At 43.9% G+C, this 23,677-nt stretch overlaps 1 protein-coding gene across 1 annotated transcript in view; it reads left to right on the forward strand.

The window, feature by feature from the left end:
• Positions 1-23,677, forward strand: part of BBS7 (Bardet-Biedl syndrome 7) — a 1,778,061-nt gene that overhangs the window by 1,385,662 nt on the left and 368,722 nt on the right. Inside the window, exon 13 of the mRNA XM_044061529.1 lies at positions 17,659-17,724. Within this exon, the coding sequence (XP_043917464.1) occupies positions 17,659-17,724 (66 nt within the window). The remainder of the gene's footprint in view (positions 1-17,658; positions 17,725-23,677) is intronic.

Here is a 23,677-nt window from a genome sequence, read left to right on the forward strand (position 1 = left end):
CAGATGATGTCTCTGACAAGACGGTCACACTTCTTGCGTTTATTGCTTGGGTCCCCTACACCTGCAGGACTCCTGCTCGGTCTGTCATGCCTTCAGCCCGAGAGTCCTGCAGGAGCGTAGGAACAAGCTCATCCTGAGAGGCTTACTTAAGCCAAAAGGATCCCCGACCAAGCCTTCGTCGGGTAAATCCTCAAGCCTGCCAAGCCGTCTGCTCCCTGTTCGGAGCCGCCGCCTAGTGGAGCGCCTGCCTCCTCTTCAGCTCTGGCAGGAGCCGACACCTCTGGACCTTAGTCGGCTCCGACCTTAGTGTCGGAACCGTCTACAAGCCGATAACATTCTAGGTCCCCTTCCCTACAATCGGTTCATTTGGCTCTGAGGTCATCATTGCTCCAATCTGAAAAAAGCCATAGGTCTCGCTCATCTCGGTCTTCCAGGCTATCCGGTCATAACTTAGAGGGGGTGGTCAGTAGACTCCTTAAATCGCAGGCTGTGGCCAAAATGTTAACCAGCCCATCTCAGCAGACTGTGGCTGTCCTGATATCTTCAGCAGTTCCTCCTCCGACTCCCTCCTTGTGTTCGGAGCTGGAGCTGGTTGGGGCTCGAATCTTGGTAACGTCGAAACCAATGCCACACCTTTTGGCTCCTTCATCGGCTCCGATCTCTTCTTTGGTTCCGTCCTTGGAGGGATCTGGGCGCTGAGACTCCCTCGTCAGCACAGAGGGGGCGAGTGGCATCGGACCCTTGTCCGACCACGTTCTCCCTCTCGGAGCCTCTGCACAGGTGAGCTTGGCCCCAACATCGGCCTCGGAGCCGTCCCTCTCGGTGCCGGCAGGGATTCTCCTCTCTTCGGAGCAGGGACCTTCTGCTCTGCCTAACAGGGGAGCCTTCGAGGTCATGAAGAGTGTGCTGACTCCTGAGTCGGCCGCTCGATCAGCCCCTTCGGCTCCTCCCCCCATGGTGCCTGCATCGGTCTCTGTCCATCCTCCTGATCCCAAGTGTGGAGAGCAAATGCTCCAGGTCGCCACATTTGGCGTATCTTCCTCTTCCGAGGCCCCCACGATCCTTCGGAGGAGCCCCCACGGAAGAGAAAATGTAAGAGGAAACATGTCGACTCCCCCAAGTCAGTCACGTCTGATACCGACTTGGAGGATTCGGAAGGGTCCGCAAGATCCCCCTCTGAGGATGTCTCCTTTTCAGACATCCTAGAGATCCTTAAGCAGAGGGGGAACTGGACTGCCCATAACTCTTCGGAGGACGAGTCGGTCTACCTGGACGCATTTGGTTCTCGCCCTTCCACCTCCTGGGTGTCTCCACCTTTCGATCCGCTAATGGAAGTAGTGGCTCAGAAGGTATGGTTAGCCCCGGACACAGTGGAACCAACTGCCCGTAGGCCCACTAAATTTATTACAGCCCCACCCAGCAAGCAGTTCTTAACAAAGGGTGTCCCTGTTGATGCCATGGTGGTTGCAGCAGCCACAAAGAAGGAGCTGGCTAACCCTTCGGTGCCTGTCCATCCACCTAATAAAAAATCTAGGACAATAGACAGGTATGGGAAGCGGATGTTTTCCTCAGCGACTTTTTCTATGCAGTCACTGAATTATCTGTGCCATTTCACCCGTCTCCAAAGGGATCTTCTCAAGGAACTGGGTGATACCCTTCAGGATCCATCAGCTGAGGGGGCTCAAGATAATAACTCCCAGCTGGCGACCCTAAATTCTATTGTCAACTCCTCCATGCGGCTCATTTCTTATGCAGCCGATGGGGCGAGTAGGGCCTCAGGTACAGGCGTGGCTTTGAGAAGACATGCCTGGATGCAGTTATGTAACTTTGCTGACCCCTTTAAGGCGTCCTTTACCAATACCCGCTTCGATGGTTCGGCTCTGTTTGGACCACAGGTGAAAGATTCCCTTACCAGGTGTGAGCAGGAAGGCAAGACTCTCTCTGCCGTGGGAGTCCGTTTCTCCACTCCCTCTAGACCATACCCCAAGGGTCAGAAGAGTGGAAAAATGTGGTCTCGGAAACTCCAGGGAGTCGTGCCTGACACACGTGGCGAGTTTCCCTCCAGGGGCAGGGGAGGGAACAATAATAGATGCTGCCCGAGGGGCAGAGGGGGCCCGCAAAATCAGGGTAGCAGAGAATCTTTCTCTGACAAACCCTTTCAGCACCCCTGAGGGGCTGCCCGACTATCCGCCTTCGGAGGCAGTCGGGGGAAGATTGTCACTGTACCCAGAAGCCTGGCAACTCCTTACACAAGAGAAATGGGTACGGTCTATCATAGCCGAGGGTTACAAGATCCCCTTTGTCCACACCCCGGTACAAACAACCAAGTCCCTTCCAGATGTTCCACCCGGTCTAAGGGAACAAGCAGTGCTAGAAATTTCAAAACTGCTTGAAAAACGGGCCATCCAGCCAGTCCCAGCAGACCAGCAAGGATCCAGAATTTACTCCAAGTTCTTTTTGGTGCCAAAAAAGACAGGGGACTGGAGACCCATTTTGGATCTCAGCAGGCTAAACAAGTCTGTTCAAAGAACAAAGTTCCGGATGGTCATGCTTCAGTCCATTCTACCCTTTTTGGGTCAGGACAATTGGATGTGCTCCATAGACCTTCAGGATGCGTACTACCATATCAAAATGAACAGGCACTCCAGAAGGTTTCTCCGCTTCTGGCTAGGAGCCAGTCACTATCAATTCAGAGCCCTGCCCTTTGGTCTCACCACAGCCCCCAGGGTGTTCACCAAATGTATGGCAGTGGTTACGGCTCACCTGAGACGGCGAGGATTCCAGGTGTTTCCATATCTCGACAACTGGCTCCTCACTGCTTCCACCAGGCATCAGCTACTACGAGCCAGGGATTATGCCATCCAAACTTGCTCCGAGCTAGGTATATCAATAAATTTCGAAAAGTCTGCTTTGTCGCCTTGTCAGTCTATAGTCTTTATAGGTGCAAGCTTAAATACAAAAGACCACTCTGCAAGACTTCCTCTCAACAGAGTGTCAGACATCCGCCGACACGTGCAGGTCTTACTACAGTGCAACAGGATTCAGGCCAGATTTGTGCTAAAGACTTTGGGACTCATGGCAGCAGCAATCATACTAGTTCCACTGGCTCGTTTTCACATGCCGCTTCTTCAGTGGATGCTTTTTACTCAATGGTCCTTTCAACAGGTCCCAATGTCTCACAAGATATTAATCACTCAATCATGGCTTGGTGGATGGTCTCCCCTCTTATACTCCAGGGCAGACCGTGTGTTCTTCCTCCTCCTGTTGCCACAGTGACCACGGATGCCTCCCTAATCGGGTGGGGGGGGGCATTTTCAGGGCACCTGGCAACCCCTAGAGTACCATCTGCACATAAATGTCTTGGAAATGAGAGCGGTGCTTTTGGCATTGCAAGCTCTTCAGGACTCTCTACCCACCGGGACTATTGCAATTCAGACAGACAATATATCTGTGGTATGGTACATCAACAAGCAGGGCGGAACCAAGTCCTATCCCTTATGTCGAGAAGCACTCAGACTCTGGCAGTGGGCGATCTCCTCTCAATGGTTTCTGATAGCAACGCACATCCCCGGGAGGTCCAACGTCATAGCGGACAGGCTAAGCAGAGCTATTCTCATGCCTCACGAGTGGTCTCTCAATCAATCAGTAGCGGACAAAATCTTCTGCAGATGGGGTCAACCTTGCTGCGACCTTTTTGCAACTCCTCTCAACAGCAAGTGCGACGACTTCTTCACTCTCTTCCCCCTTTCCGGGCACTCCCCCAGAGACGCTCTAGTTCACGATTGGCCCCAGGGTCTTCTGTATGCATTCCCGCCTTTTCCCCTTATTCCCAAGCTAATTCAGAAAGCAACTGCATTGAGATCCAGGATGATCCTCATTGCCCCTTACTGGCCTTGACAAATTTGGTTCCCATTCCTGCATCATCACCTGCTGGAGCAGCCATGGAATCTGGACCCAGTGCCACACCTCTTGGTCCATCAGTCAGTCGGGCAGGCTGCACCAATCCCTTCAGTCTCACAACGTCACAGCTTGGTTGCTCCACTTCCAACCTTAGCCAGGCTTCCACTAATTTCTCAGCCAGTGCGTGAAATCATACTTTCTTCGCACAAATCTGCCACCAGGAAACATTTCTCTTTCTGGGCAGAGGGTAGGAATATTGACCCCTTTACAGCCCCTGTCCATCATGTTTTAGATTTTTTAGCAGAGCTCTTTCAAGCTGGTCCCTCCTCTGCCACCATTAGGGTCCAATTAGCTGCTATTGCAAATTTCCATGCTGGCCTGTCAGAAACCAGCATCATGTCCCACAAACTTTGCAAGACCTTTTTCAAAGGAACCTTGTTGCTTAGGCACCCGGTCAGAGATCCCCCGCCTCCGTGGGACTTGAACTTGATATTGGCTTCCTTGATTCTCCCCCCCTTTGAACCCGTGGCTTCCTGTTCCTTAAAATTGCTCTCCTGGAAGACTCTCTTTTTGGTAGCCATCACATCAGCTAGGAGAGTTTCGGAACTTCAAGCCCTCTGTATTTGTCCTCCTTATCTTGTGTTTCATAAGGACAGAGTTTCATTTAGGCCTAATCCTTCGTTTCTACCCAAGATACCTTTTGAAACAAATCTGAATCAGACTATTGATCTGCCTGTCTTTTTTCCTAACTATTCGAACAAAGCTGAACAAAATTTGCACCGCTTGGATGTTCATAGGTAATTACGTTTCTACTTGGACAGGACTAAGCAAATAAGAAAATCAGACCAACTCTTCTTATCCTATGCCGAGGGCATGCAAGGACTGCCAGTTTCCAAAGTAACCTTAACCAGATGGTTGTCCTCTATTATTACCTTGCTTTATCAGCTCAGACATAAAGAACTCCCTGCTAAACCTAAAGGTCATTCCACCAGAGCTTTAGCTACGTCGGTAGCTTTTCAAGCAAGACTACCAATGGAATCTATTTGTGCCGCAGCCACTTGGGCCACTCCTCATACTTTTATTTTGCATTATAAGTTGGATATTGCCTGTAGGAATAGAGCTGAGTTTTTTTCCACTGTGCTCAAGAGTCTGTTCCAATGAGCCACCCAGGACTAAGGTGCTAGGGACGCTGTCCCATCCAGCAAGAATGAAGGCGAGATAGACAACTTAACATTAAGAAGTTATGTACCTACCATAATGTTCCATGTTAGTTGTCTTCTTCTCGCCTTCTTTCTTGTGTCCCACCCTCCTTCCCCCGTTCCTGGACAGACCGAGAAGAGTCCCCTTTTGAGGCCTTCTTCCTCTGGACAGCTCTGATGTACATTGTGTCCTCCTCTGTCCTTGTACTATAGTTTTTCCTTGTGGTTGGACAGGTGTCCTTGAATTTTTCCTTGGTGTTAGCTCTGCCAAATGAGATCTCGGGATCTGACGCTTAGCATTGTGGGATATAGGAAGGGCCTCAAGCCAGTAAATAGCTCTCGAGCTTTAGTAGATTGCCGAGTCGGAGCCGAGGATTGGCTCCGAACCCATCCAGCAAGAAAGAAGGTGAGAAGAAGTCAACTAACATGGAACGTTATGGTAGGTACATAACTTCTTATTTTCTGCTTAGCATTCTGCAGCTGATCCTCTTCTTGCTCTGTGAGATTCCCTGTATTCTGCAATGCTTTAACATTTGTCAGTCCCTCTAAATAATTCTTGTTACTTCTTAACCACAACACCCTTTCTTTTATTTCCACCCTATTTTTAAACTCCATATTAATTTTATCCCACTCCTTACCATTGTTTTCAGAAGTAATTTCTATCCCCTTGAATAGCTCCTGAATAATCTCTGCTTACCCGTTCGTTAAATTCCTCTCTTTTCAATAGATAGGTGGGAAAGCACCAGTGTCTCATTTTTATTTCATTACTATGTGTTTTTATCGTGATTATTATTGGTGCATGGCCTGAAATAATTATTGGGTGTGTATCAAGACCTTCAATTAAATGCTCATGTTTCTGTGAAATGTAAATTCTGTCTAGCCTAGCCCAAGTTTTTTTTATCTTGGGGAATAATATGTAAATTCACTTCATAACTCTTGTTATTGAATTCAGATCTTCCAAAACAAATATTTTCATAAATTTATTCACAAATCTACCTTCCTTTGTTATATTTTCCCTTCTGGGCCATCCAGACACATCTTCACTTCTGCAAATCAAACTCCAGTCCCCCTCATAAGGTAATATTCCTTGCTGAAAACTGATTATTTCTCCCAGAATTTTCTTAAGCTCCATTACAGCAGTTTTAGGTGGAATATAAATGCATGCTAGTATAAACCTCCTCCCCTGCCATTCGCTCTTCAGCAATACAAATCTGCCATTATTATCTTTTTTATTCTCTTCTGTCACTATTGGCACACCTCCTGCATTTAATGTAAGTACTCCTGTTTTCCTCTCTTCCAGATATTTCACTGAATAACCGCGTCTATATCACGTCATCGAATATGTGAATATTGAACGCTCACATGAGTGAATATTCACATACTCGAAAACAGTATTGTGCTGGCTGCGCCCCCACACCCCCCACTAAATATATATTCCCACTCCGAAATTGCCCTACAGTGAGGAAAGGACAAAAATCCCAATCTTCACTGTACCGCAAAAAAATTCATAAACTTCGAGTACGTGAATATTCACTCATGTGAGCATTCGATATTCATGTATTTGATGATGTGATATAGAGGTGAAAACCTGTCTTTAGCAAATTCACATGTTCAGTTCTTTCCAAGTGTGTTTCCTGTAATATAGCTATTTGCACTCTACATTTTTAATATAGTTCAGTATTCTTTCTTTGTTGTATTTATCTGTGAGACCATTGACATTTAAAGACAGTACAGAAAACATTATTGTATTCCTTTTATGTATAACATCTTTTTTGTTAAATGTGTTGTTCCAGCTTTTGTTACATGCATACACTGTTATGACAGGTTGAACTTTTATATAGTTGTTTCTTGTCATATCCATTTGAGCCTGTGTCACATTACAAAACTTTTTGTTTTATTGAAAGCCCTCAAACAAAAACAAAACAAAAAAACCCCAGTACCCCCTAAAACCTATTAATTTAATACTAACACGCAAAGATATGTACATCTTCAAATACTGAATTTTTACCCTCCTAATTGGAACAAATGTCCCTTACTGACCGCCACACTCAGAGACTTGAGTTGACCTAAAAGAAAGGTTGTCCATGCTAAGATGCATAATGCAGCCTGTGCTTCTACTCAGTGCTAACTGGTTTTGTCTTATCTTTTTAGCTGTCCCAGCTGGGAAAACCCCTGAATGCTTTCAGAGAACATTGTCTTCTAGCCAGTTTCTCTTTTCTCCCCCAAGCCAATCGGCCTCCACCACACTGTAACCAGTTTCTCTTTATCAGATTATCTCCATGGAGACATGAGAATCAGACAGCCAGTTTCTCGTTATCAGATTGTTTCCTTGGAGTCATGAGGGCCAGATACAGAATTGTTACTAAGCATGCATTTGTTTGCTAAAAATATTCAGCATTCTTTTTCATTTACTTGCTTTCTCTTAAAATGTGTTACTAAATCAATCTAAGGTCTTAATCCAGTCATTCTCCCATGCAAGAATGAGAAAGAGCAGATTATTTTTTCTTTTGCCATGCTCTTTTAACCATGCTTTTTTTTTTACATTGCAGTAGCTACAGTTCTTAAAACTGAACAGAAAGAAAGAGAGAAGGGAGAAAGAAAGGAAAAAGGAACAGCAGCACCTATTTGCAATCCTCATTACACTTAAAAACAACTGAGAAAACTTTACTTATAGCATGCAAGGAAAACCATACACCACAAAAATAGTACTATTAAAAAAAAATGACGTTCTCCCCTCTCTTTCCCTCCCCAAAGCATTTTCCAAACATTAATGACATGAAGTACTTTAGAGTCCCCCACAAGTCCAACAAATTGTGTAAAAATCCAATGTTTCCAAATTTTCTTGTTCTGTCATATATCACAAATATAATTATTGCACTGTAATCCTACATTATTAATTTTATTACTGTTCATCTCCATCTCCCAACCTGTATCTGCTTCATTTGCAGTGTACTCTCAATTCTTCTTTTCAACTCTCATGTTCCCTTCCTTCTCGCCAACATTTTCCTTTGAAACAGTGGAAAAGGTTTCAGACGTACAGTCTTTCTGTGGTCTTTATTACCAGAAGAACAAGAAGCAGAATCTCCTTCTGTTTCACAGCTCACTTTTTATTGGGCAAACTCTTGTATTTCCTCCTTAGCATGTACTTCATCAACAATGATTTTATCCCTGCAGGAAAGAATACCTTGAAGACACCTGCCTCTCAATATTCTGTGACTAGTGGAATGAATTTACTCCTCTTCTGCCTGGTGTACAATGAGTAATCATTCCCCAGAAACACTCTGCTGTCTCCCACTTTTAGTGTTTTATCCTTCTGCCACAGTTTTGTCAGAATCAACTCTTTCTGCTGGTAGGATTGCATCTTTGCTATTAAAGGTGTAGGTTGCTTTGTCATAGCCAGGTTTGGAGCATACACATGATGTGCCCTTTCAGCTAACAATGCCTGCTGTGGAATACCAGTCCAATTGCTTATTTGTGCTTTCATAAAATTAATGCAATCTGTTCCTTCCAGCTTCTCTGGTATAGTTGGAAATCTCAGTTTTTTCTACATACTCTCTCCTCTAATTCTGTTATTTATTTATTTATTTTAACTTCTCTTCCTGAGCAGTCTCTTATTCAGCCAGCCTTTTCTTCATTTAAACCTGATTTTTGCAGCTTTATCATCTCATCTGAATATCTGTTTAAAGCTTCTTCCATTTTCCCAGCCTTTTGTTGTTTGTGTTGATGTACTCCATGACTGTTTAATTTATTTTAACAAGGTCTGCGTGCAATTGCCTTATATTTTCCTGTAGGTTACTGGAAGTCATGTCTGGAGGTTGCATTGGTTTTTGCTGAACAGCTGCAGAACTCTCCCCAGTCAGTGTTTCTTCCTAACTTTTTGTAGCTGATTTTTTCCAGGTGCTCTGTATTTTCTTTTTACTGGCATCCAGACAGTACACTTGCTAGTCAGTTACTGAAAATTATCCATAAACACAAAATCTACTGGCTTTTTCTGTTGAGTTTCTGTTTTCACACTGGGAGAGCTAGAGTTAAGATGTTAACCAATGCACAGCCTTCTTGGAAGTCATGATATTCTTTGTTATCCTAGAAGTAAACTTCGTTAGGCTGTCAGGATAACAAGGGAACTTGAGTTGGGCACATCCAGTGCGCATTTTCTTGCCACCTCAAAATAAAAGCTGGATAAAAAAAATGCTGTCTGCTGCATTTGACATTAAGAATTGAACTGAGTTCTGAAGCCATTCTTTTGCACACAGAACCACACCATCACATATTTTCTTTATTTCATTATCCCTCATTAGGGTGCAACAAGGGACTTGAGCTTCATGGTTGAAAATTAAAGTATTCAAACAAGTTTTTGATATGCCACAAATATCAGGAGATACAAATTTTGGTAATTTACCAGCAATAAGTCCTGTACCCTCAGTCCATACCCTACATCTGTGGGAGAACTGAATATGTAGTTTGATTACAAGTAGTAGATCAACCATGGTTGGACTGGATGTCTCCATAACAAACCAAGATGTTCATCGTGCATACAGCTGCAGTAATCACACTTGGGTTATCCTGCCGTCAGGCGGGTCCTCGGTCGGCCGAATTCCAAAGTCTAGGTCCGGCGTCGGTTGTCGTCGCTTCTTCCCTGACGTCAGTGCGGCAGGGGTATAAAAGAGGCAGCCGATGCCATTTTCTTCAGTCTTTCGTGCCGTGCGGTGCCCGAAGCAGAAGCAGTTCGCAAGTGCCGGTCGGCCAGCTCCTGAGATTTACGAATAGTATTTCAGCCGAAGTCTTCTTTAAAGCTAAGTACCCCATTGGGGAAACTTTTCTTGCCTCAGACCGATGTCAAATTTAATAATTGCATTTCTTGTGGGAAGCAAATACCGCATAAGGATTTTCACTCTTACTGTATACCTTGCTTAGGGCCAGACCACGACGTCTCGGCCTGCCGTTTTTGTGCTAGGTTTAGCAAGCGCACTATTAAGCACCGGGCGGAGTTCGCCCTTCATTATTTTGGCAAAAAGTTTAATTATATTATGTCGTCAGATGCTCCAACGCCAGTTTTAGGCAAAAGACGCAAGGATAAGGATAGGCACCCGAGGCTTGCACCGACTACTGAGATCACGCTTAGGCCGACTACCGGTTCTCTGGTTCTCAGCGAGGTGCCTACGCAGCCCCTGACTACCGATGAAACTATTTTACCGGCGACTTCAGTACCTGAGGCCGCAGGATCCTCGGTCTCCATTCCCACTGCAGATACCGACGCCAATCTTGGCAGGGAAACAAATTTTAGCCAGGCCTGCCATTTCTGAAGGCGTGTACAGGCCTACCACCTCATCTTTTAAAACATTTACTAAATCTAAAGCTGCAATGAAAATTAAAAAAACAGGGCCTCAGACCCTCTCTCAAGGCCCCATGCCTAAAAAACAGATGCTTAAAATGGCTGAGGATTTGATTATTATCATCAGGGGTTCTCAACCCCCCTCAGACAAAAGACCCAGGTTGGAGGGAGGCTACCCTTCCTCAGACCAGGCTTCTATTACTTCAGACCATTCTGAGGACCAGGATTACTCCTATTCCCCATTTGAAGACTCGGATGCTGAGGAGTCTATTCCCTTGGTCTCCCCCCCCCCCCCTGAGGACTTCTCTTTTGGGGAAACCCTGCATACACTGAGAGAGAACTTCCACTGGGAAGGCCAAGATTATTTAGATTCCAAGAAAAGGCTCAGGGAATTTCTACTACTTCCCCAGCATAGGCCCCTGGCTATTCCTCCTGTCTTAGATATTTTGGATGATGTGTACGCAGAAGCCAGTCTTAATCCAGACTCATTACCTCCAGCCCCTGTTAAACCAGACAGATATTACCGGGTTCCTGATTCTCACCAGTTCCTTTATAAAAGCCATACTGCTGACCCAGAAACTATTTCACAGGGTCCCAAGGGGATTAAGGTCTCTACTGCTAAAAACCCTTTGCCTTCAGAGAGAGATTCTAGAGTATTAGAAAGGTGGGGGGAAAAGGTGTATACCTCAGCCACTTTAACCATGAGGGCATTAAACTGTCAATTTCATATGTTAAAATACCAACAGTTCTTGCTATCTCAGCTGAAAGGCAAAATGACACAAACAGAACAACCAGACTTGAAAGAGTTGCAGGATTTGTTGCATGGAGCAGAACAAGTGGGGAAACATACCTTGCAGTGTGGTTTTGATGCTTTAGAGGCCTCATGCAGAGCCGCTGTCACAGGGTCTGTCATACGTAGGCATGCTTGGCTCAAAGAGCAAACCTTACCAGATCAGGTCAAAGCTAAGTTATTAGATGCACCACTACAAAAAGATGTATTGTTCGGTGTTAAAGCTGAGGATGTACTAAAGAAAATGGAGGAAAAAGCAAAATCTATGCAAACAGTTAAAGATTTCTTGCAGGTGCAACCTCCGTGCTTCAGCAGAAACTGGCCTTCAAAAAATTGGTCCTTTCCAGCCACGGACAGACCCCAAAGGGGCAGATTCAGATGCCCAAGGAGTAGAGAAAATCCTCAAGGATCTTACAGAGCTAGACAGTGGCAAACACCAACCCCCAGAGGTGGAGAAGACAGACCACAGTCATTTCGAAAACAGATGCAATGACTTTCCCCTATGCCTGCCAAGCAAAAATATAATGGCAGCACCTTTGGGCGGAAAACTGGCCTTATTTTCAAAAAACTGGCACATTGTTACACAGGACAAATGGATTCTGGATATTATAGACAGAGGCTACAGGTTCCACTTTCACACCCTTCCAAAAATGAGAGGCATGCCAAACCTGCCACAAAATCAATGGGCAGAGGCACAAAGGCAAATTTCCACTCTCATGGATATGAAAGCAATTCAAAAGGTACCTGCAAAAGAGCAAGGTCAAGGTTTTTATTCAAGACTATTTCTGGTACCAAGGAAGGACAAAGACCGGGGACCCATCTTAGACCTATCTATTCTAAACACATATCTAGAGGTACCAAAATTCAAGATGCTCACATTACAGCAGCTTCTTCCCATGCTGGGCAAGGAGTCTTGGCTGGTAACGTTGGACCTCAAGGAGGCATACCTGCATGTCCCTATCAGACAAGATTGCAGAAGATACCTCAGATTTCTTGCAGGTTCAACCCATTACCAATTCTCTGCATTGCCCTTTGGCTTATCTACTGCGCCCAGAGTGTTTACGAAATGCCTGGCATCAGTAATTGCCTTCTGCAGACAACGAGGAATCCAAATCTACCCATATCTGAACGACTGCCTGATCCAAGCAGACAGAAAGGACCTTCTATTGCAACATCTGGCATTTGTAATAAATCTGTTAAACTGCCTGGGGTACACAGTAAACAAAAAGAAATCAAAGCTAATACCTTCTCAACAGATAATTTTCCTGGGTGCCAGCTTAAATACAACAACCCAGATGGCCTACCTCATGCCAGACAAACAAGGGCAACTGTTTCAATACTACAACAAAATGGCAACTTTAACCAGGCTAACTGCAAGGAAAATCCTGCAGGCTCTGGAGTTCATGGCATCTTGCATCTTACTAATACCATTTGCAAAGCTGCATATGAGGAAACTACAATGGTACCTAAAAAACGTATGGTCTCAGCACAGCCACAGCTTGGAAACGATTATACCACTTATTCCATGCCTTCAAAAGGAATTTTTGTGGTGGGCTCAAGCATGCCAAAGAAACACAGGTCTTCCTTTCAGTTTACCACAAGCAACTCAAATCATCACAACAGATTCCTCAGACTATGCCTGGGGAGCACACATGGCAGGTCAGTGTATTCAGGGAAAATGGTCCCAAAAAGACATGCACCTAAACATCAACCAAAAGGAGATGCTAGCCATGCAAAATGCTCTTATGACCTTCAAAGACCTACTGCATCCAGGCCAGCTATTAATAAGGACAGACAACACCACAGTCATGTGGTACATAAACAAACAGGGGGGAACGCATTCATACCCCCTGTGCAGGCAAGCCATGACCCTGTGGAACACAGCACTGGAATTACAAATTCAACTACAGGCACAATTCCTGCCAGGGAAGGAAAACACACTGGCAGACAACTTAAGCAGAAAAATGACAGACCCACATGAATGGAAGTTGCATCCTCAAGTCTTCTCAAAGATAACTCAGGCATGGGGACAGCCAGACATAGATCTATTTGCTACCCACAGAAATTACCAGCTGGAAAAATTCTGCTCAAGGACCTATCATCCACAGGCCTGGAAAGTGGACGTACTCTCTTTCAATTGGACAGCATTGACAGTCTATGCCTTCCCGCCTCTACCTCTACTGGCCAAAGTCCTACTAAAAACCAGAGCAGAGAGGCCGCAAATGATTCTCATTGCTCCAGACTGGCCACGACAGCACTGGTATCCTCTCCTAAAGAGCCTCTCACACTCACCACCATGGACCCTTCCTCAAGTTCCTCTTCTGTTGTCCCAGCACAACTACAAGACCCTTCACAGCCAGCTCAGAATGCTAAATCTAGCTGCATGGAGAATACCTTAGTTTACCAACAAACTCTCCTCTCCAAGGAGGTACAGGATGTCATCTTGGAGGCCAGGAGACCCTCCACTAAAAAAAACCTACTCCGACAAATGGAAACGATTTTGTTCCTGGAATCAAGCAAAGGGTCGGAATCCTTTGGTAATAAATATACCCCAGATTTTACAGTACCTAACTGAGATGTTAAACAGTGGCCTCTCCTTCTCTTCCAACAAGATCCACGCTTCAGCCATTTCAGCACAATACAATATGGATCCTCCTTTATTCTCACATCCTCTATTAAGGCAGTTCCTTAGAGGGGCAAAAAATATAAAACCCCCACGTAAACCACCAACTCCAGCCTGGGACCTCAACTTCGTATTGGAGAAGCTGACACTGCCTCCTTTTTGAGCCGGCTTCTTCAGCAGAGCTACAATACTTGTCATGGAAAACAGCCTTCCTTCTGGCTATTACTTCAGCACGCAGGGTTTCGGAGCTACAGGCCCTCATGGCTGTGCAACCATTCATCATCTTCCATCAGGACATGGTTTCCTTACGAACCAACCCTACCTTCATGCCAAAGGTAGTATCCAGTGTGGCTTTGAATCAGTCTATTTATTTACCTACCTTTTATCCAAACCCACAGAACAAAGGAGAGAGGCTACTACATTCCTTGGACATTCACAGGCAACTTCGTTATTACTTGGACAGAACAAAGTCATTCCGAAAATCTGAGCAGCTCTTTGTGTCCTATGCTACAGCTGCTCAAGGAAAGGCTATTTCCAAACAGACTGTTTCAAAATGGATAGCCCACTGCATACGCTTTTGTTATTCATTTCATGGAAAATCAGTGCCTGTATGTATCAGATCCCACTCCACCAGGGCTACAGCTACCTCAGCAGCTTTCCTCAGGGGGGTCCCTACCAAGGACATTTTGGAAGCAGCTACTTGGAGTTCAGTGCACACTTTCTCCAAGCACTACCACCTACCACTATACTCAAAATCTAGAGTGGGCTTTGCCACAGCAGTCCTGCAGGGCATTCTAGCCCCTCCTAATTCCGCTTAGTACCAGCCACCCTTACTTAGCTTTGGGATTCTACCAAAGTGTGATGACTGCAGCTGTATGCACGATGAACATAGTACAGTTTTGTACATACCATAAATGTAGATGTTCGAGTGCGCATACAGCTGCAGTCCAGGTTACCCTCCCTCCATCCCCTCTTAGGACAGGGCTTATGACAAATACCTTTAACATACAACCTATTTGGGGTATTCCTTTGTGGTGTATTTGCTTGCAACTTCTGTTTTGATTTATCTACTTATGTATGTTTGCATGACATCATGTTTTGCCTTCCTTTCTGGGGGCACCTGACATCTGGGGCAAGAAAAACTGAAGAAAATGGCGTCTGCTGCCTCTTTTATACCTCTGCCGCACTGATGTCAGGGAAGAAGCGACGACAACCGATGCCGGACCTAGACTTTGGAATTCAGCCGACCGAGGACCCGCCTGACGGCAGGATAACCCAAGTGTGATGACTGCAGCTGTATGTGCACTCGAACATCTACATTTATGGTAGGTACAAAACTGTACTTTCTTCCTTTTGCAATGAAAGGTCCTAATCAGTACATTGGCAATAATAGATGTTCATCTTAGCTCGTAAGGTAGGTAGAATTAGTTGGATTTTAGCGTTACTAAGGTGTAGTAGAGGGTGAAGGAGCTAGATTATGTCATGCCAGCGGAGGCTAAGGTATCTACAGTGGTAAGCTGGGAGTGCCAGCATGATATGGCTGGGGAATGGTAAGAGAGATAATGGTCGCAGTAAGATAAGTGGTTAAACACACAGATGGAGAACAGAATTGGGAATCGGTAAAAGAGATGCCAGTCTGAATGGAATTGTGGGAGTAGTATGTATTTAAAGGGAAAAAGTATAATTGGCTGCATGAATAATTAAGAGCTGTGGTAAGAAATAAAGCTGAACCTGCATAAAGGGTTGATGAAAAGGTCTAATTGCTGAGAGTGAGGTAGGGGTGACAGCCATTGAGAAAGACCAGCTCAGATGGAGCTAAGGAAGTGGAGGATGAACAGGGGTGAGAGGAATTATGAGTTCCTAGAGAGATAGAAGAATATGCTAGGAAGGTTATTAGACAGGGGGAAACAAGGAGCAAGTAGAATACAGAGGTTGATGTAAGACCTTAACTAGTATTTGAGGAGACCACATTTAGTTCAAAAGTAACAGTGAACAGATTTACCTGCCCATACCCACCCTTAATGACTAGTCACATTTTCAAAGACAGAAATCTACAGCTTGGTAGAAGTTAGTACAAATAGTATGGAAGCGTGAGGAAAATAGTCTGAGTAGAAGATGTAAACAGAATAAGAATTGTGGTGACCACTGAATATGTACAAAATGCAGGCAGATTGTATATATGCAAAAAATGTTGGTAGAAGAAAGCTGTTCATCTGTCCAGTCCATTCCAGCCAATATCCCATCGTTGCCATCACCTCTGATGATCAACTCTGTAATGGTCTATATAAGTATATGTCTTCAGATTAGATTAATGTAGTCTTCAGAATAGGTAAAGCCTATTTTTTGAAAGATGCTAAGACTGTCTTGGCTGAGCAGTGGTGAAGCAGTTAGCCCTGCTCCCTAATAGCCCTTGGTTACTTAGTTCATTACCCAGCTTGGATGCCTTCTGTATCGAGTTGCAGAATCTGTACATCCCTACTCTGTCCATGTGGGATTTCACTAGGTGATGTAGTTTCCTTCCATGTCTCAAAGATGTGCATGTTGGTTATTTATTCATTTATTTATTTACATATTGGTTAATTAACAGAGCATTGATACAGAAAGGATCTACTTCAGGCTCAACCTGGGAATAATACAAATAATAATAACAAGCCATTCATAGATCAAGAAAACCCTTAAATTGTCCATAGGCTTGACTATGTGCCTGTTTGCTGATGGACTTTTGTCCCATTCAAGACTGGTTTCTCTGTGTTGTGCACACTGCTTGCTAGGATATAAGAACCCCATGACCATGAATAGAATGAAGCAGATATCAGAGAGTATCACCACTCTGTTGCAATGCCACCTTCCAAGAATGTTTGCTAACGAAGTAAAATAAAATGTCGGTGGCTAGGTTGTAAGTAGTGGTTATACACAAAAAATGCAGATGTTTATTTAATATTCAGTATTTTTAGGTTGTACATGTTCAAATCGGGTTGATGTAATTGCTATTGACCTTACTAACAGTGAAGGTAGGTTCTGGGGATTCTGTTCCTCTCCCTTATGTTCTTCAACGTTATTGATTTCTTTAATACTGCCTTCCTCTGCTGATCTCATTTATTCCCCCATTCCCATTGTGGTTCAGATGTAACCTTATATAAACCCCCATTAGGTAAGTCTCTTCAAAAGAAATTGTCTTTGCATTGTATGTATTAGGCATGCTGGAAGAAAGAAAAAGAGATCCCTTGAGGGTACACATTCTGTTTTAGGTACTTGGAGGTATATTTCTGCTCTGAGTTCCAATAGTTACCTATATACAGTGATGACAGTGAAGGAAGAATACATGTCTGTTTTTGTGCAATCAACTGACTGCATGCTGCCTGTGCTGTTGTCCTACCTCTGACCCAAATAGTAGAGAGATGACCTTGTCTACTTAATACTGCTTCCCAGCTGAGTTTCAATTGCCCAGACATGTAGTCTCTCTCTGTTCACCACTGGCTAGAGATAAGCATTGCCTCCAGGGTATCAGACTAGCATTTGCTTTAGGTTTGTAATGGTTTAAATATGGGTGAAGGATGGAGTTCCTTGGGTTCTGATGAGGAGATCATTTGGAATACCAAGGTCTTTAATTTAGTACATACATGTTCATCCGAGTATTTATTTAGCACAGCAAATGTTTTGACTCCACAAATAGGCATGGCATCAGTGGTTAAAACAATTAACAATAAAGTATTAATTATGCTCTGATTTGTCTGTTTTAGATAACATTTCAGTATTTTAGCAAGACATAAATGCATACTGACAGCTGTAATTTATATTTTTTTTAATTATCTAGCCAAATGGTAACTTTTTGCTGGCCACATATCGATGCCAAGCAAACACTACAAGACTGGAGCTGAAGGTAAGAGCTAAATATTCCCAATATAATTTGCATTTTGGTTTAACAGATACTGCAAAAACAAAACATTAAAACTGTAACTCATGTAGGAAAAATTGCAAAATACACAAAGTCCATGTTCAAAAATGATGTATGTAGCTGTATCTCAGGACCTTATTTCTGTATGTCTTTTAGGACAGTAAAACAGTAACCATCGAAAAAGTCAGGACCTGCTACAGCAAGCCTTGAAACAAGGAGACTAACTGGCCAAAAACGAACTTACATATACCAAGTCTGAGATGGACATTTCTTAGGCTATTCCCTTTTTTCTGATGTATGGCGATCTTGTAGTTGGCATATATAACTTTAGGGGGTGTGGGATCTTGCCTTCCACATTGGGTGTAGGAGACTTGTCACCTTGCAAAAAAGAAGATAAAAGGAGAAGAGCAATCGTCAAGACCCACTATTCTTCTGGGTTTTCAGTCTTTTTTTTTTTTAACTTGTCAGCACTCAGCATTTCGAGTGGCAACATTTCAATAGGAAACCCATGAAAACTAACAGATAAACAAATCTGGTGATAAGTAAAAGAAAATATTGCAGCTTGATGAGAACTGTTGCCTAGCATCAAACAATAGGGCTGGCTTACAACTTGCTTGTCAAATGGATGACACCAGATGGAGCGCTCTTGAATAATTAGGCAATTTGCAGTGCTGCAGTAAGTCACCTTGCACCTTAGTACAGCGCTGCCTCACTCAGTATGTGGTTGCACCTGCCTCTGGCAGTCTGATATTGTGCAGACTTCAGGCAAGGAGTCTTTTTCTCAGTTACAGCCCTGTGTGAATGCAGTGTTATAACTTGGAAGACTCTTATTGATGGGTTTTGGTTAGTTATAGCTTCTGTACCAAATAGGAATTCAACACTTTTTTTCTGTAAAATCCTGTGTTTGGAGATTACTGATCGCACCTACCAATGCATGGTATGGTGTAACAAGCTTGCTGCAAAAATGTGTGCATCCCCAGAGCCCACCAAAGTTCTACATTCACATCTGAACAGCACAGTAACTGTCCATGTGGCTGTCATATTACCAGGCTAGACCTGTACTGGTATTGCTTGCACTGTCTCAGAGAAGAGCACAACATTAATAACTATCATAAGTGTAAGAGGTTTGACATAGCTACTTGAAGATTAAAAGGGAAGAATTATGGCCTGTTGATATGGAAACTTGTGAGAGTGAGTCCTCCTTGCAGCCCAGGCATAAATCAGAACATTGCCACACATACCAGCACTTAGAGGAAAGGTCTGGAGACTGAATCTCCTGAAGGAAAGTGTAGCGTTCAATGTCCTCAAAATATTGCAGCTGATGAGATCATCCTCAGCTTGTGAGGGACTGAGCCTGAACTTATCCACAGGATTTGGTTGATGCTAAAGAGACTGGGAAGGTGCACCCTTATTTCACACATTGGGGTGTATCCCAGGATTTTTGAACCATATTGCCAGCCTTCCCTGGATAACAAACTATAAGCAGTGGCCAGCTAACTTGAACCTGAGGAATCATTTCTTGTGTCATCCAGTTATAGATGATGGCACTCAAGGCCAAGGCTTCTCATCCAGGGATAGTCCCCCTTACAGCCCCCCCCCCATAGGTTTCAACCAAGGAGGGTACAGCAGGCCATCCCTCGCCAGGATTCACATCTCAGAACCTGGACAATCATGCACCTTACCCAGTGTGGGATTTCCCAAAAGCCTGCTGCTTTTAGCTAGTGTAGTGCACAGTTGAGCACCAGGTCCCACTCCACCTTTACTTTGTGATGGCTTGTCGCATGCTTTCTTTTTCTCAGTACTCTCATCAGTCTTACTCCTTTGGGGAGTAGTAGACAAAAATGCCCCTCCACTCCATATCTTTTGATGAATCTGAGGATCCCAAGGCCACTCTCTTTCAGATGAACAACTCTAACCCAATCTACCTGTCTGTTGGATAACTTCTCCTTTCAAGACACTCTTGCACTTATGAATAGTATCCTGGATTGGCGTTGAGCCCCTGTCTGTTCAACATAGAAGCACCTTGCAAAATTTCTAGAGTAGATGGCTGAGAAGCCCTGTTTTATCTGTTTGTCACAGTCAGTCATTTGGGATATGATCTAGGAGGGTTGACTCTTCCTTAACCCTGCCACTTTCATCACTAAAGAAGGCTGATATTTCCTGAGGCAACAGAGCAGTTTGCAAACATCCAGTTGCTGACTCTTGTATGATTTCTTCAGTCCAACCAAGATCCCAAAGATTACATCATTTAATAAGTTTGCCTCCTAACAAGGAATTTAGGGCTGTAGACATGTGTGGTAAGAGAGTTTACATCTCTGCCATGTTTGGATTCATAGTCCTCCTTTATTCTTTTCACTCGACTGATTTCCTTTTTCACCTAAGAAAGTTATGGATAAGCTCAAGGATCTCCATGAGTCTGGGCTCAAGAAGCATCTTCATGAAACTTTGCTTTTGGCTTTGGTAGTGGACTGTCATGTAATTCACTACAGTTTTAGCAGTAGTGCCACTTTGGCTAGTTCTGAAGGCTCAGTTCTGTACCTGCACATGAAGGCATGACTGAGATTGTTCTTCTTGAAATAGGGGATCAGGAGCAAGATTCAGGGTTTCATTTTTATTGCAGAAGTGCTGATTAGTCAGCCTCCCAGAGCTTAATCAGTAGCCTCTTAAGAATGAAACAGATGTTTATGTTCATTCTGTCAATGATTACTTTTTTCCTCTTTTGTCTTTTAACTGGCCATACCAAAAGAAGAAAAGGTCCACTCCAATGCTTAAAAAAGTCCTTAAGTACTATCTTACTCTCCTGTATTGACAAAGGGTAGGTAGTTCACCAAATTCATCCCAACTTGGAAAATTATTGCAGAGGATCAGTGAGTCTTACATAAGGCTGTCACAATCATATTAAGAAGCTCAATAGTCCTTATTCAAAAAGACTTTTGCTCCTGGATCATTCCTTTTCATTGGAACTCATGGGTTAAGTCCAAAATGTACTGTTCAGTGGAGAGGCAGATGATGATGTAACTTTCAAAGAGGGTTGGGAGAATACTTCCATCTAGTCCAGATCCCAAAGGGGGCACACAGTTTCCATCCCATTCTGGATCTCAGCAGTTTGAACAAGTACATCCAATATGTTTGTGTTTGGATGGTCATCCTGCAGGGAATCATACCTTTTCCATCAGCAGGATGGTTTTGCTAGACGTGATGGTTGCTTTATGAATTTATTTATTTATCTATCATCAGTAGTGGGATACACACAGGAGATTCCTCTGGTTCTGTCAGTGGGTATCACTTCACTTCTAATGCAAAAAAATATTGCCACCTGGGTTTTCCTTAACACTGCAAAGTCTTCACCACAGTGCTAGCTTTGGTGGACAAAATCTTGCAGGAGAAAGCCTCCTGGCATTTCCATACACGGGCAGCTGTCTTCTGGTATCTTCATGTAGAGTCTCCATGAAGGTGGCCATCTTGTCAGTACTGTCTTGTATGCAGGCCCTGGGGATTACCACAAAATGGGAAAAATATTTTCTGATCCCTGCCCAGATCTGTGCTCTTGGCATAATTGGACACTTTGTAGCATCCGCCATTGTAACATTTGGAGATGGTCCAGGAGGATTATGACTTTGGTCATCTTCAAAAGAATGTAGAACAGGATCAAGACCAGATCTCAGCTGTTCATTCTGAGATTGATGACAACCACAAATGTTCATGGTGCCATGAGCATGTCTGAGGACGTGATTGCTGCAGTGGACTGTACATTATCAGTGGCTTCAGAACCATAGACATTTTTTATGTTGGACCAGTGTTGTCAGGCTCTTGAGTGAAAAATAATTCCCACCAACTTTCTGATGGGTCTTTCTTCCTGCAGCTGAACTTGTTGCAGGTTTTGGATGACAAATGCTTCTGTTATGGGTTAGAGAATTAATTGTGTAGCTGCTATGATGTCTCCCCTCCCAGAGAGGAGCTCCACATCAAGGGTTACAAGGTAGCACCCCCTATTCATGGACACAGTGTTAATGTGACATGGAGCCACAAGTATGGTCATCACAGTATCAGTATTTTACATCCTGGTGAGGTGAACATGGTGACAAAGACACTAAGTTACTCCTCCAGTTCTCTCTTAGAGACTGATCCTAGTCAGGGTCTTTTGAAAGTGGGGAACACTAGAGAAGAAACCTGTATGCTGTTCAGAAGAATGCAGTTGTCCCCCTCTTCTGCTTAGTTCAGCAAGGCAAGGAGGAAGCAGAGGTGAATATTTTTCTCTGCAGTGACACAAGAGATACCTCTATGCACTCCTGCCACACACATCATCACAAAGTTCAAGGGAAAAAAACAGAACTCATTCCATTCACCCATTTCTGGCCAAGAAGAACATTGTTTCAGGCCATAAGGTTCTTAGCAACACAGGGAACTCTTGAAGTCCAAGGTAAAGATGTCTCCAACTATTGGAGTGAAAAATGTTTCCACATCAGGGCCTGATTCCTAATGTAGACCCCCCCCTTTATTTCAGTAGATTTGCCAGCTTGGGTCTCAGAGGTGATTGACAGATTTGATTGGCTTATGTGTACAAAAGAGTAGCAGCTAGTGCCTAGCATCTTAATGTTCTGTCCAGCCTGCCAGTTTCATCTTTTGGGTTTTTTTGGGTTGTTTTGGTCCCCTCAGACCTCATGTTTACAGGCCCAGCCCCCAGTGTCCCTCCTCCATGCTGGGTCTACCAGACATCCTCTTACTTTCCCAACCTTATTCTGGTATTGCTGTGGCCAGTCATGGATCCTAAGGTCATCCTTGTCTCATCTGTGCTTCCATCCTGTTTTTTTTTTTTTGTTTTTTTTTTTTGTTTATTTTTTGATTTATGCCGTACTCACTTCCTTTCCCCACCCCCAAGTTCATTGATTGCATCCAAGAGTAACTTAACTCTTTGGAACACACTTCCTGCTAGAAAGTGTATCAGCTAGCACTCTCCTTCCGAGGATGGGCATGCATATCCCTTCCCTACTGCTCCATCAATCGCCCAGGCTGCTAACTGAGCCCAGATCAATTAGGCCGTAATTAGGGCTTTATCCCTGTACACCATTGGAATGACATGTTTTGTTCATTTTTCATCCATTTGTTTAGCAAGGCTTACGAAGTTTCAAATGGCCATACTTCATTATTTTTTTTTGCTGGGGGCTGACACTTTTGTAATTTAGATTCCTGGTGTTCTGACAAACTCTCAGATCTCAGGTGATCCCTGTTGTCTATTGCTAGGATGTCTGTGTCTTTTGCTTGGGACTGCCAGTTCCTTCAGTACTGTACAGTCCACTCCCAGATTTACTTTTAGATTACCACTGGATTATTATTACTATTATTGACCTTAGTCATGTATTGAACTTTTTTGGCTTTCTTGTTTTTCTGTCTGTATCTGTGAACTTTACTGCAGTGATGTGACTGCCATCCCTGACTTTACTAGAACTTTAGTATCCACCACTTACCACTTAGTTTGTGGCTTACAGGAGTTTTATAGCCAATTCACCATTTAGATGGTGTTTTCTGCACCTACCTGTTGGGCTTCTTTTTCTGGATTTGGACCTTGACTATCCTGGTGGTGATCAACAATTAATATAACTGTTGCAGGAGCCTAAGCTATATGGGTCATATCCTGCCAAGGATATGACCACTGGCCAGCTTTCAAAGCGTCAGGGCATCTACCCTGTGGCCTAATCACTGTGGGAGTCAAGGGGAGCCACATAAAGGTAGTGGTTAGGACACAAAAAGCTTCAGAGCTTTCTTGTCACCAAAGTCCGCCCCCTCTGCAGCATTCATGGTACTGATGGTTGGTTAGTGATCCTTCTGGGGAGAGCCATCCCAAACATTATTGCTCTGAGGGAAATGTCTGCTTTTTCTGTGAAATTGTATATTTTATGCTAGGAAACATCTTTTTGTCATGAACAGTCATGTCTGATAT

This window comes from Protopterus annectens, chromosome 2.part0, assembly GCF_019279795.1.
Source record: "Protopterus annectens isolate FY-2018-M chromosome 2.part0, PAN1.0, whole genome shotgun sequence".
Classification (NCBI taxonomy): domain Eukaryota; kingdom Metazoa; phylum Chordata; order Ceratodontiformes; family Protopteridae; genus Protopterus; species Protopterus annectens.